We start from the raw sequence: 14338 nt of genomic DNA on the forward strand, positions 1-14338 counted from the left end.
AATGTCTCTTTACTCCTCTAATTTTCACCACCATTTATAAGAAATTGGTCAAGCTCTTGAGTGCCAAACATGGTCTTACTTATGGTGTAGTGATGGAATACAAATCAAGCTTCTCTCTGTTATGATCTGCAATTCTGTGTATTCCAGTTTGTGCTGTCCAGTTGCCAAGGCTCCTATTGCTGTGCAGGTCACAGAGGCTTGTATTCAGACTTTATTGTTTGCTTCAATAGGTTTGAATTACAAATGATGACTCTTTTCTTTTAATGATGAACTATTGATTGTCTAAAATGAAAATAACAAACTCTTTGGCCTGCTTCACCACCCCCGAGTCAGTTAGTTAGTCAGTCAGTCCGGCTGTAGAAAGTTCAACTTAATATATTTTCAAATCTTGTAACAACTTATTGGAAACGTTTTGGGCCACATGTACATGTTTGGGATTGACATAATACCTAACCAATGTTTCCAAGGTACCATGTAGATATCGTGAGGCTGGTTCTGGGTTGATACTTATTGCAGAAAAGAGCAAACATTTATGATCCCTACTGCTCAGTACCAGCTACCATATCGTATGATGATTGTTTATTGCTATTATCATCTTTGTAATTATCATCATTGTAATTATGCTGGTAAGATGTGACCACAAAAAGAAGCTGTACACATCACCCGCCAAACACTATGATGTACACATTAGCATGTGTTGCTCTAACAATACAGAAAAACTCTCATATATCTATAAAACATACCTTTGGTATATGCCATAGGTGGTAGAGACAAGGGGGCCAGTGGCCATGCTCCCCCACTTTTATGGGGCAATGTTTGCAAGAAAAGATCAAGATACTCTAATAGAACGGTCAAGATCTAGATAGCAGTCACAGTATTCAGAGAAGCAGTGTAGTAAGCTACTTATGTAGCTAAGTATGTGTAGTTATAAATAAAGAGATATAGTTGGTGGAGGGCAGCTATTGTCAGTGGGTAGTTACCTTTTTTGATCTTCAGCTTACAGCTGGCCTGGCCCCCTCACTCTTTGGCCTGTTCCACCGCCCCTGGTATACACAGTTGTGTACAAATTCTAACATAACAAGTAGAAGAAAATATTAGGAATTGTCAGTCTGATTAGGGATCATAGCCATAAAATGTAATGAGAATACCTAATCTGCAGATATACTAGTGGACATTTAATCCCTACTTCAGTCTATACCCATGACTAAATCAGGGATTACATGTCCACTAGTATATCTGCAGGTGTAGGTGACCTCCCAGTCAGTCAGTAGAAAATTCTGCTAAACATTTTTTTTAAATTCCATAGCAACTTATCGGAAGCACTTTTGGCCATTCTGTAGACACTTTTGAGTTTGCTTATACCTCACCAATACTACCAAGCTAGGCACCATGAAGGTATTGTGAGGCTGGTTTTTTGGCCAGAAAAGCCCAAACCTTCATGATTCCTAATACACAGTATTGTAGTGATTACTATATTGATACTTAGTTTGCAGGACCAAATGTTAAATCACCATTGTGCTGTATTCACTAGTTTACTAGTCTTCAGTAAGCCAAAACCACCACCACCACTATTATCATACAGTACAGTAGCAATGCATATGTGACTGGATCTGGAACACTGGTTTTATCACCCATGACAGCAGGTTTGATTTTTCACCACAAGCACAAAGCTATACATGAATACACTACTAAAATTCACTGTCAAAATCAACCAGGCTTGAGTGGTTTTCTTTTGCTGACTGCTTTCCCAAGCCCAGTGGCAAGCTGTACGAAAGGTCTGGGGCCTTAATGGAGCTCTGGCCAACCTGGGTATGGCTGTATGTGGCTATACAGTTCCGTGGTGTTGAACAAAGACCTGTGTTGTACAGTTTTTAGACTTGAATGGCCCATAGTTTGGCTCTTTAATTTTGTAAACAACCTCATTCCCTCCCCTCCACTCCCCACCCCTATTGGAGTTTGCCTGATACAGTCAACTTTGAGTTAAAAACTAGCAGGAAACTTAGCTGTTGGCTACTTGCATAGTGAAAGATAATGAATTGGTGTGAAAATTTGGTACACATAACTTCAACCTTTGATGAGCTACAACACACTAAATACTTAAAAGTACTATACTTTTAAATACTGGTTTTCCCAGTCACAGTCAGATATTAGGGATCACCATGGAGGTTTGCACTTTCTTGCAAAAAAATATTGACCAGAAACAAGCCTCACAATACCTTCATGGCAGCATTGTTTAGGGAAAATCAAGCCCAAGAGTGTTTTCACTAATAAGTTGCTCTGGAATTTTAAATCTTGTTTTATTTATAACTAACTGTCCAATTTTACTTGACTGTAATTTAGTACAATTCCAGGGACCTTCAACTCCAACTCAGTCTAGGACAACCAATTTATTGACTGTCAAGATCTGTACAATGCGTGGAACAACAACCTGTATATAAGGAATTGAGATACCACAAGCTATAAAATTAAATTACAATTAAACACAGACAGGATATTGCATCAGCAGTTTCCCAAAATACAGTGTTGGTTACTAAAGTGATGAGGTATGCAATAGTTATTACTTTTTGGGTTTCTGTGTAATTTTTATTAGGGGTATCCTGCTAATATAATTAAGTAAGTAAGTGTGACTTAAATATCTTTATGCCAATCTCAGGATAAGATAGAGGATTCCATTTGGGGATTGCCTTGGGGGTAGAGATATATTTCTCTATTTATGATCTGGCTTGACAGTCAGAAATCCAGTATTTGGAAGAGATGGTGATGGTAGGTAGTAGTAAGGAACAATTAATTAGTAAAGTGTTTACTGATTTGAATACTAGATTAATCCACTATTCTTTCATCGGTCATGTAGAGTTGGCTTATTAACTGGTGTATAATAATGTGGTGATGCTATTTTCCATGGGTTATTTGCATCAGGAGCTTATAAGAGCCGAAGGCGAGAAGGAGCGTGATACTAGTGGTTCCAACATTTGACTAACTACTTAAACCTCAGGTCCATATAGGGCATTCATTCTATATTCACTGCTCAGTGGTTTATTGCATCATCACCTTCAAGCTGTTTATCTTCAAAGGAAGCCATGATGAGTCTAAGCACTTGTGTGCTATATTTGTAAACTAAAAGAGCCTGAACAACTCTTAATTAACAACGAACTAGGTAACCATATATTTTGTAAGCTCTCTGTGCTGTACTGAGGACCAGAAATAGAGCTATGTTGAAATTATTATTTTAATTACCCTACCAGTATTATTGACACTCTATGGCTGCATATAACATAACCAAGCACAGCCCAGGAAATTACTGCTCTCTTTATAAGGACATGTATCATTAGCAAAAGATAGAACACATCTATACCCTGAGTGTTACACTCCTTCGAGCCTCCAGCACTTATAAGCTCCTGTCTGTATAAAACCGTGCAGCACTATGTTGGATCATTTCAAGTTCTTTGATTGCATTATGATGGTATACGTAGGTGCCATATGGTGGAGCAGTAATGTAGCATTGGTAGAATCAGTTGCTTGTAGCTATGTTCACGAAGGTATCTTGGAAGACTGTTTTTGTTATGTCTAGCGTGTGGTAGGCTTTATGACATACAGTTTTGATGTGAGGGTGCCAAGTTATGGTCTAGCGTTTTGCTTAAATATGGATGTTGAGAAACATTACAAGTGTAGTACCATTAATAGTGTATTTATAAGTGTTTATGTGATGTTTTGTAGCTACTCGAAGACAATGCTAAATTTGGCAACATTGAATTCCATATGCAAATTTCTTCATCCAGATCGTTAGATTATTAAGGTTCTGTCGAAGAGTATCTTAGTCCTGTGGTGTGTGTATCAGTATAAAGTAAGCAGTCATCAGCAAAAATGCGTATCTCTGGCTCTTGATGTTATCGTGGATATCATTTATGTACAGAAGAAAAAGAATTGTTCCCAGCACAGAGCCTCAATGTACACCTGAGGTGACTCAACAAGATGAACATGTATGCCTTCAACCAAAACTTCTTGGGATAGATTATATGCAAAAAAAAAACTACCAGTTTAATAAACTACCTCTTATTCCATAATAGTCTAGTTTTTGGATGAGGCGATGGTGAGAGACTTTGCCAAATTCTAAGAATGCAGCATCATTGTGTATAATATTATAGTGACTGTTGAGTGGATGTAGCATTTAGCAAAAGTCATCTACATGTAGTCAGGAGCAGTTGGGTCTCACATGAGTGATTAGCATGGATACCAAACTGTGTAGACGTAGTAATGATCCAGGTGGTGCATGATTTGACTAGACTAGCGATGTAAATAAATAAATAAATAATTGTAAGTAAAACTGGACGATAGTTCTTTGGGTCAGACTTACTACCTTTGTGATGGATGGGTGTAATGAATGCATGTCTCCAATCTGATGCAGTAACAAGAAAAAAGTAATATTATTATGTAAAGAAGCAGTAATAATATTACCTGATGCACAGTTATATTATTATGTAATGCTTCTAGCTATATGTTAGCAATGTATTACAGAGTCCAGTCTAGTTATTTATTGGCATGGCTGGACTTTTACTGTAGCTAGCTAGTTGGTTTTGAAAATCAAACAGTATGGTAATACCGGTTAAATAGGGATCGCCCTAAAAATTTTGCTCCACCCAAAATTCTGCATTTAAAAATCATCCTAGAGACATTTTATGCAACGAAAATCACTTTTACGGAATAGTACTAGTCCACATAAACAGCAACAAAACACAGGTGACTGATATAGATTTTTTTTAAAGTCGTCAAAACTCGAATTTTAGTCTCACTGCCTCACTGCCTCACTGCCTACCTCACTGACTACAGTTGCAAGGCTAGAGGCCAAATGAAGCAGTACACGGCCACCATTTTATGCTACAATAACAAACTCACCAGTGGCATGTGCCTTTTGGGGTTTCGATGAGTGTAGGCCCTCTGCCCCTTTTCTTTTCTTTTATCTTCAATCAGGCTGCTTGTCTTTTTCTTCATCCAACAAAACCATAATATTGAGGCGTCTTTCAGCAATACATAGACGCCACAGATTTATTTCAGAGCTGGATTTCAGAAGTGCTTCAGTCCTGGCACTACTATAAGGCCATCATTATTATATTGCTTGTTTCCCATCACCCAATAGAACAAAAACTGATGCGCATGGAAGGTGATTATTGATCACTTGTAGTAGTCTCTGACAACTCTATTGGAGTATCTCAAACTTGAAGACTGCCAGGATGTACCCTGTTGAACAGAGTGGAGGGACTACCACCCTTCTACTATGTTTATATGCACAGCTAATCAGTGGCTAATGCATTTACCTTGATACTTGGTTACTCTGTGCCTTCTTCTAGCACGTGATCTATAATCAAATAATTAAAAATTTGTACGGGTACCTAAAAATTGATGCGGGCAGTGACAGGAAACAAAGAATTTAATAATGATGGTCTAAGAGATACACTAGCTATATATCTGCAAGTTTGCAATAGGTTCGTGACCATGCCCATCAATTGAAGATCTATGTGGACTAATAGCGACAGAGTAACAATATTAATACAATTCAGCTACTCCACCTAGTCAAAATATAAACATGCAGGCTGGAAGTTACAAAAGTATGTTTTCTATCATTACACATGCAAATGTCAATAAATCATATAACGCAGAAGGCAAAACAGCAGAAGCTTACATGTGACTCTACACAGCTGATGTATCTCATGCATGTAGTCATGTACTTAAGATGTACAGCACGAGTCATGTACTATGGGATGCCATTTGTGTCAAAACTCCACTTTTTTTAGACATTGTGTTTTTCATGGTTATTTACGTATGTTTCATGATTATTTACAAATAACTGTAGAGTATGCATGGCTATTTACAAAATCATGGTTATTTATGATAAGTGTGGTTATTTACGAAAAGCATGGCTATTTACAAAATCATGGTTATTTATGATAAGCGTGGTTATTTACAAAAGCATGGTTATTTACGAAAAGCATGGCTATTTACAAAATCATGGTTATTTATGATAAGCGTGGTTATTTATGATAAGCGTGGTTATTTACGAAAAGCATGGCTATTTACAAAATCATGGTTATTTATGATAAGCGTGGTTATTTACGAAAAGCATGGCTATTTACAAAATCATGGTTATTTATGATAAGCGTGGTTATTTATGATAAGCGTGGTTATTTACGAAAAGCATGGCTATTTACAAAATCATGGTTATTTATGATAAGCGTGGTTATTTATGATAAGCGTGGTTATTTACGAAAAGCATGGCTATTTACAAAATCATGGTTATTTATGATAAGCGTGGTTATTTATGATAAGCGTGGTTATTTACGAAAAGCATGGCTATTTACAAAATCATGGTTATTTATGATAAGCGTGGTTATTTATGATAAGCGTGGTTATTTACGAAAAGCATGGCTATTTACAAAATCATGGTTATTTATGATAAGCATGGTTATTTACGAAAAGCGTGGTTATTTACAAAAGCATGGCTATTTACAAAATCATGGTTATTTATGATAAGCGCGGTTATTTATGATAAGCGTGGTTATTTACGAAAAGCATGGCTATTTACAAAATCATGGTTATTTATGATAAGCGTGGTTATTTACGAAAAGCGTGGTTATTTACGAAAAGCATGGCTATTTACAAAATCATGGTTATTTATGATAAGCGTGGTTATTTACGAAAAGCGTGGTTATTTACGAAAAGCATGGTTATTTACGAAAAACATGGTTATTTACAAAAGCATGGTTATTTACAAAATCATGATAATTTACAAAAGCATGGTTATTTACGAAAAGCATGGTTATTTACAAAAGCATGGTTATTTACAAAAAGCATGGTTATTTACAAAAACATGGTTATTTATGAACAGCATGGTTACTTACGAAAAGCATAGTTACTAAGTTTTTCGTGCAATATCGATACTACAAACTGGCAGTTATATATATCGATAACTTAGTTAATAACAGTGCGTATATATTTGCACTGGATGCAGTATGTAACTAGCGTTCCCCGGCGCGGGCTAGCTAGCTGTCTGTAATATTGTTAGTTTCAGTCTGGTGCAAATTCACTAAGCAGATCCGCATACCGGAACCGAAACTGATGGCCAGTGGACTACATTCACATCAGTTGGGAAATGCTTGCTGGAAGCAAACGCTCGGCTGGAAGCATGTATGGACGAACTGGAGAGAAGAGGCTTCATCACGGCTATGGATGATGACGATGACAACGGTGATCAAAGGTAAAATTGTAGGTAGTTACGTATAGCTAAGTTATATATATAGCTGTCTAGCCAGGGGTCGCTAAATCACTTCATTAGCGGCTATGCTACTGTGTGCCGTGTAGCTGAGACTGGTATAGAGTAGTATGGAAGCACCCACCCCTTTATTATTGTCATTGTTAATTAGTTAAGTATGAAGAAATCAAAGCTAAAAAGTATCCAGTCCTTCCATGCATGCTTCCAGCAAAACATTTCCTAACTGAATGTAGTCCACTGGCCATCAGTTTCGGCGTATGCCGATCCCGCACTTAATGTATTTGCACCAGACTGAAACTAACAATGCTACAGACAGCTAGCTAGCCCGCGCCAAGGGAACGCTAGGTTATAGACTGCATCCGGTGCAAATCTATACGCACCGTTATTAACTAAGTTATCGATATATATATAACTGCCAGTTTGTAGTATCAATATCAAACGAAAACTAGTGTAGTATCGATATCACACGAAAACTAGTAACTAAGCTTTTCGTAAGTAACCATGCTTTTGTAAATAACCATTCTTTTCATAAATAACCATGCTTTTGTAAATAACCATGTTTTTGTAAATAACCATGCTTTTGTAAATAACCATGCTTTTCATAAATAACCATGCTTTTGTAAATAACCATGCTTTTGTAAATAACCATGCTTTTTGTAAATAACCATGCATATTCTACAGTTATTTGTAAATAACCATAAAATGTAACCATGAAAAATACAATGTCTAAAAAAAGTGGAGTTTTGACACAAATGGCACCCCATAGAGTACAGGTGTTAATTACAGTGAGATAGGATTAACCTGGAATGTGTTACACTGTCAGTATACCATTTCTTATGGCACTTAATAATTATGATCCTGCAGAATTTCTTCATTTCATACGTAGCTGTAATTTGAAGCCCACAATCAAAAGTGATGCTTACTCGTTACATTATAAATACAAACTGAAAACCATAAGCAGTAGGAAGAGTGGATAATACTGAATGTATGCATTGCTATCATCTTGTGGTAATGACATGAATGATGATCAGATGATTATGAAACTGTTGTTAGTGTTTGTGCTTGTAGCATAGAAAACAGAACATTTACACTTTAAAAAAAAAACTCAAAGTACCCTTTTACACCTTATGGGTGTAACAGAACAACCCCACAGGTGTAACAACAGAACACCCTGAGAGAAGCCTACAGTAAATGGGTGCTATGACACCCTCCCTGAAAGGTATTTCAGTAACATCTCTTTTAACAGTGTAACCTGCTCATGAAGAGTTTGAATATCTTTATTTAATTTTTTTTGTAACTAACGTTATGCATGTCATGTGCATATACTTACAATGCAGTAGATGTAAGCAAAATTGTAATCATTTATTCATTTAAAACATCTTCATACATGTATGCACAAATAACTACAGGGCTAAAACTATACCTTGATTGATTTGCCAAATCTCAACTCTGTAGATCAATGCAAATGGCTATGATTATTTTCAGTATAATATAGTCATTGCATAAATCAATCTCTCACTGTTTAGTGCTATAATTCCAAAATTACCGCAACAGGCTGAAACTTTGCTAACCAATTTATTGGACGCTGTAGGTAATGCTGAGATAACAAAAATGAAACTTGGAAATTGTGCAGACTAGGCATGTTTTGCTGAGATGGTCACATATACAAAAGCAACAGACACATCCACCATCCATTCCTGTATTCTTGTCTTTATGTACTACATCGTCATAATCCAGTCTGAGTAATAACTATCACAGCTTTTTGCATGCAGTAAAATTGCTCACATGATCAGTATAACTTTATCTAATGACATATCTCTTGGCTACAAATAGTGGGGGTAGTTACATCCTACTACTTTATCACCACTTGACTGAGAGTTGGGTTAGTAGACCAGACGATACAAGTACACAAAAAATTTGGAATTTTCAACTAGAGTAGGGACCATAGCACATTGATAAAAAGTACTGAAACAAGCTGGAGTAGTGCACGATATATAATCACAGTAAAACAATAAGAAGTGTTATATCCCTACTGTGCTCAAGATACCATAACGGAAATGCACAGTAGGGATATAACACTTCTTATTGTTTTACTGTGATTTAATATTGTACACTACTCCAGCTTGTTTCAGAACTTTTTATCGATGTGCTATGGTCCCTAAATTCCAGTACTTGTTTGTTAAATAATATTTCTTATGACTGGTGAAGCCACGTATACCACATCAAAAGAAAGAAATGGTGCTGTGCATCCCAGCTATATCAATTATCATCCAAAAAGTGAAGTATCCATTATGCTTTGTTGTCAGCTATGTTCAACCTGTTACACAGCAGTACAAATCAAGAAATGTTCGAAAAGCAACTCTGCAATCAAAGTAGCCACTATGGAAATACAGATGATTTCCATTACAAAGGGAAGCCATCATGTACTACCAAAATCAACACTTTTGCTGTCAGCAAAGATGAATGGGACACAAAGGAGGACACTGATAAGTCCATGAGAATGCATTGTACGTACTGTAGTATGCCAAAAGGCACCTCTCGGGCTGAAGCGACGTCAAACAGTGAAAAAATCAAGCCCATAACCTTAGCTGTTATTGAGTAACGCTTGTCTGAAGGCATTGGCAGTCAGTCAGTAGAAAATTCCATTTAATAAATAATTCCATAGCAACTTGTTGAAAGTATTTCAAGTCAATTTGAAAACTTGTTTGGGCTTAGTTTTACCTAACCTATACTGCCTCATCATCGTCAGGGAAAATTGAGGCTGGTTTTTTGAGTGATTTTTTTGTGGGTCACACCTACACCTTTGTGGTCCCTACTAATCGTACTGTATGATTGTTTAAAGTGTATTACCAACTACCCTCATCATGAAGTAGACCACTGGCAGACCCTTTTCAGAGCTTATGATAACGTCCGGACACCGGACAAAATCCGGTCAAATTGCATAGATGTCTGACCATAATGCAATTTGTCCGGACACAGTGTCCCATCAAAGCATAAAGAAGGAGCCTAAGGGCTGAGCTGGCATGCTATCAACAATAACATTCACTTGGTTGCCAGGAGATAGTATACATTCTTACAACCCAAGGGAGTGACCATAAATGTACCATTGCCAACCCACTGGTGTACTTTAACCACATAACAGCTGCAGTAAGGCATGTGATGTCTTACCACTATAATGTTTATTTGCTATGCTACAGTAGACATGTTGGGCATTCATCTCATGTCCAGTCAATTTTGGCAATTGTCCGGCCGATTTTGGTTTGTCAGGACATTGTGGCAGGACAACAGAGAATTCTTATCATAAGCTCTGCCTTTTACAGACAAGCAGGATAGTACATCTTGTTTCAAAACTGGCATAGCTAGTTTGTTAGCTAAAGCATATCAAAACATGATATTGGGATTTGTAAAGTCTAAATGGCAAAAATGGCAAAATCAAATCTACAGCCAGTATGCTTTTTATCAGCAATATTGTACAATACCAGTGTCCTTTGTTTGTTTTCTGCCCTTAGATCATGAAATGGACTGATTAAACTCTGATTCTTTGAAAGGTCTCAGGATGGATGGATCACTTTTTCAATTTCTCCAATACAAACTCCATACATTTTACATCATTTTGTATTTTCAATACTTGCAAGCACTAGACATGATCAAATACCATAAAACTTAATATCATTCAACTCCTTATGAAATGCTCTATTCGCTTCCGCCTGAACAAAATTCGTAATCACCATAGCAATGGTGTGATGTCGCTATTTCATTAGAACATGAAATTCGTGATTTGCTCTCCAATGGATTTTGTGCTGCGTAAGTTGCTACATACCATGGTTTGTTGTAAATTTGCAACCTGTAAACACTTTAGCTTTGATTAAATTTTGTTATCCATTTATTAGCTATTTATTTTATTTATTAGCAACAACCATTAAGGGTGAAACGTTATAATGCACAGAAACAATGTTTTATTATTTCCTTTGATGTCGGAGGTTACTAAATCCAATAGAAACCTGTGGCAGAGTTACTAAATAGTTAGCAACCTGTGGTCTCGCCGGTGGTTGTTTACTACATTCATCAAATAAAAATCAGCAAAACCAAAAACAAAATGTCCTTACTGTTAACTTATTTTCTGGACAAGACAAACATCATTGACATTCAGATCTAGGCATTCCAGTCAATACACTAATGTCATGGTGTGGCACTGACAAAATAAACTCAAAGGATAATTCTCGATGCTAACGCTCACAGTTTGCTTCTTAATAGCTTACTTTCTGGACAACACAAGTGTCATTCTACCCCAACAGATAGTAACTACTTGATACTGGCAGTATAGTAGTGCAATGTCATGCCAGTGCAGTGGCACTGACACAATCAACTCGACTTAAGGATAAATCCCAATGCTAACATGCACAGTTTGCTACTTTCTCTCACTCTTTCTTTGTTCAGGAAAATTTTCTAAATCGCTTAGAATGGGCTGACATCAGTTTCTATGCTATTAAGAACCCTCAAATGATGTGGGCTTGGCTACCCACAATTAATTACTTCAGCCACATAATAATTTTTATCCCATGGAAAAAAAACTGCCTTATTATTTTAAAAAAACCTGCCTTATCTACTCAGGAAATGAAGTCTTATACGATAATAGAAAATGTTTAGTAAATAGCTTGGTCTGAGAAGAGAAATCCAATTATTTGTACACATGGATTATTTTGTCCCATCCACAAACAAAAATGTGGCTCACGCAGAGCAAGATGTCCACTATTATTCAGTTACACTCCTTTCCTTCGACTATCAGACTGTGGAACTCCTTCCCTAAATATGTAATTCAACAGAACACTTTTAAATGTATATACCTCCCTCCCCTAATATTTAATTAATTCAATCAAATAAGAACACCTTTGAATGCATAATTTACATTTAAAGGTGTTCTAAATTGATTGAATTAAATATACAGCTGTTCGGACCACAGTCTGATACTGTATTATGTCTCCAAATGTTTGTAGTTATAAAATTTTCATAACTGTATAGCAGCTTTATGAAAATTTGATAAACACTGAATACTTCGGCATGCAAGAAGCAACATTCAAGAAAAATGAAGAGTATAGCTACTTCAGCTGTTCAGCTACAGATAGCTATACCACTTTTGTCACCTTCACAGTGTGAGTGATTCTGAGCTCACAAGTATTTCATCTCGAACTGGCATCTATTCGTCTTAGTATACATGGAAGCCTCTCACACACAAGACTCCTCCAGTAGCTGTGTTGTTTTTTCCCGAAAAAAATTCTTTATAACTGTACTAATTTATTTTTACAAAAATTCATAAACTACGAAAATTTAGACTCTGAGCTGCCTGGTAGTCAAAGGGAAGGTGTGTAAATGCTTGTACTATACTAGTTAGTGTACTCATTTAGGTATAGCTGTATAATAGTAAACATACCTAGTTATCTCTCTGCTAAACATTGACGTAGCCAGACTTTAACTGGGTAGGTTTTTTGGATAAAAAGTGGACCTTTTGTGTGATGTGGTGAATGTTAATATCAGGCTAGGCATGTGAAGTATGTTGAAACTACAAGTGTCTGGACTCTGGGGGCATGCCCAGGACAATAGATACTAAAAAGGCCAAATTTGGTGACATTTCTAGACTTGCTACTAAAATTGTGGACCTTTTTACTGAAATTGTGGACCTTTTTCTTCCGCAGAGAGGGTCTTTAAGAGGACCCGCGCTGCCCTCTACAAGCCTGCTAAAGCATCATCAAGCATACATCATGTCGTATTATCTATACCTTTGTACATCCCTGTCACGGTCACCGGCACTGCTGGTTGGTTCCCCATTCAGTCAAGTGTGACTTAAGACGGCGACGGAGCCGCCCGAGTCAGTAGACTGCCAACTACGCGGGCTGATTGAGAGCAGTGAGATTAAGTCGCTTAGCCGGTAAGTCTGTTTGATAGGCAGCTGCTTCTGGCTCAGCTTCTGGTTTCCCGTCTAGTTGGCGAAAATCGCTGTAGTACTCAGTAAAGTGCTGCGTCACGACCGAGTACTAGATCAATTCACGTTCCCAGTCAGGGATTTTTATATTCACTCGATCTGACTAAGAAGGGTGCGTCACCGGGGAATTTTATTTCAGATTTTTGGCTGTAGCAATAAGATTGTTTTTTTGTTTTTTTTTAATTAATCAATTTATTTTATTTTATTTTTTATTTTTAATTTAATCTTATTATTTTATTTTTTAGCATAGATTGTACAGGGGGCGCGAAGCGTATAGCTACCCCTCAAAAGTGGACCCCTGCTCCACTCTTGAAATATTTTATGTCTCCTCTGCACCAGGCTAGGGGTTCGTTAAAATAATCGATCCTCACCCCCTGTCCCTGAAAACTAAGCTTGAACCAACAGGTATGTTACGCGCAATTTGTGAATTTGCGCAGTTTAGCATTAAATTGCGCTGCACATTTTGTGAATTAGCACATATTTATCGAATCACGTATTGTGGTTGTTGGTGGTATTAAGTATTCATCGAATTACATTTAGTAGATGCTGGTAGTATCACCATTAACTATATTTTTTGGCAGGTGGTCAGGTTGTTTAATCACGTGATCAGGTGCACGTGATCCCCTCTCAACGCAGGTCGGTGACAAGCACGTAGCTGCTATTGCGTTTTCGAGCCTTTGTTGTAATCTGTATGGCTCGATGTAGGATTTTTGGCCCCTGCAGCTAACTCGAGCCTATCTGGACGAGAGTTCCATAGCCCAAAGAAAGCCCATAATGGGGTAGCAGGGGGTTCTAAGTGGCTAGTTGGAGTAGTTTAAACCTTGTCAAAAATGATCATCTTGTTTGAGCTTGGTTTTCCTATCGCCCAGATGAGGTCTTGTCGCCTTTGATAGGCACTGTTAAGCGTTAGCGCCATAGGGTTAGCACGTGTGTCTGCCTATTCATGGATACCTGGCCACCTCTATGTAAACCGTGCCAGCAGCGCAGTTTAGGAGCTGCAATTTGCTATTGGTTGTTGATACTGGCCGGTATAGAAAGGAATATATTTCAAAACGTTAAGTGAGTGATGTTGTATCAGTGCCATGCCCTGGTCTGGCGAG

General features: G+C 37.3%; 1 protein-coding gene across 2 annotated transcripts in view; it reads right to left on the reverse strand.

The window, feature by feature from the left end:
* The window catches only part of LOC136255676 (uncharacterized), a 77510-nt gene extending 64145 nt beyond the window's left edge, over positions 1–13365 (reverse strand). Inside the window, exon 1 of one of the 2 annotated variants that reach the window (XM_066048487.1) lies at positions 13036–13365. In XM_066048487.1, the coding sequence (XP_065904559.1) occupies positions 13036–13084 (49 nt within the window). In that variant the 5' untranslated portion in view covers positions 13085–13365. The remainder of the gene's footprint in view (positions 1–13035) is intronic. The other variant, XM_066048486.1, reaches the window with a different exon arrangement.
* Between the last annotated feature and the right edge of the window lie 973 nt (positions 13366–14338).

Source organism: Dysidea avara, chromosome 5 (assembly GCF_963678975.1).
Source record: "Dysidea avara chromosome 5, odDysAvar1.4, whole genome shotgun sequence".
Taxonomy (NCBI): Eukaryota; Metazoa; Porifera; class Demospongiae; order Dictyoceratida; family Dysideidae; genus Dysidea; species Dysidea avara.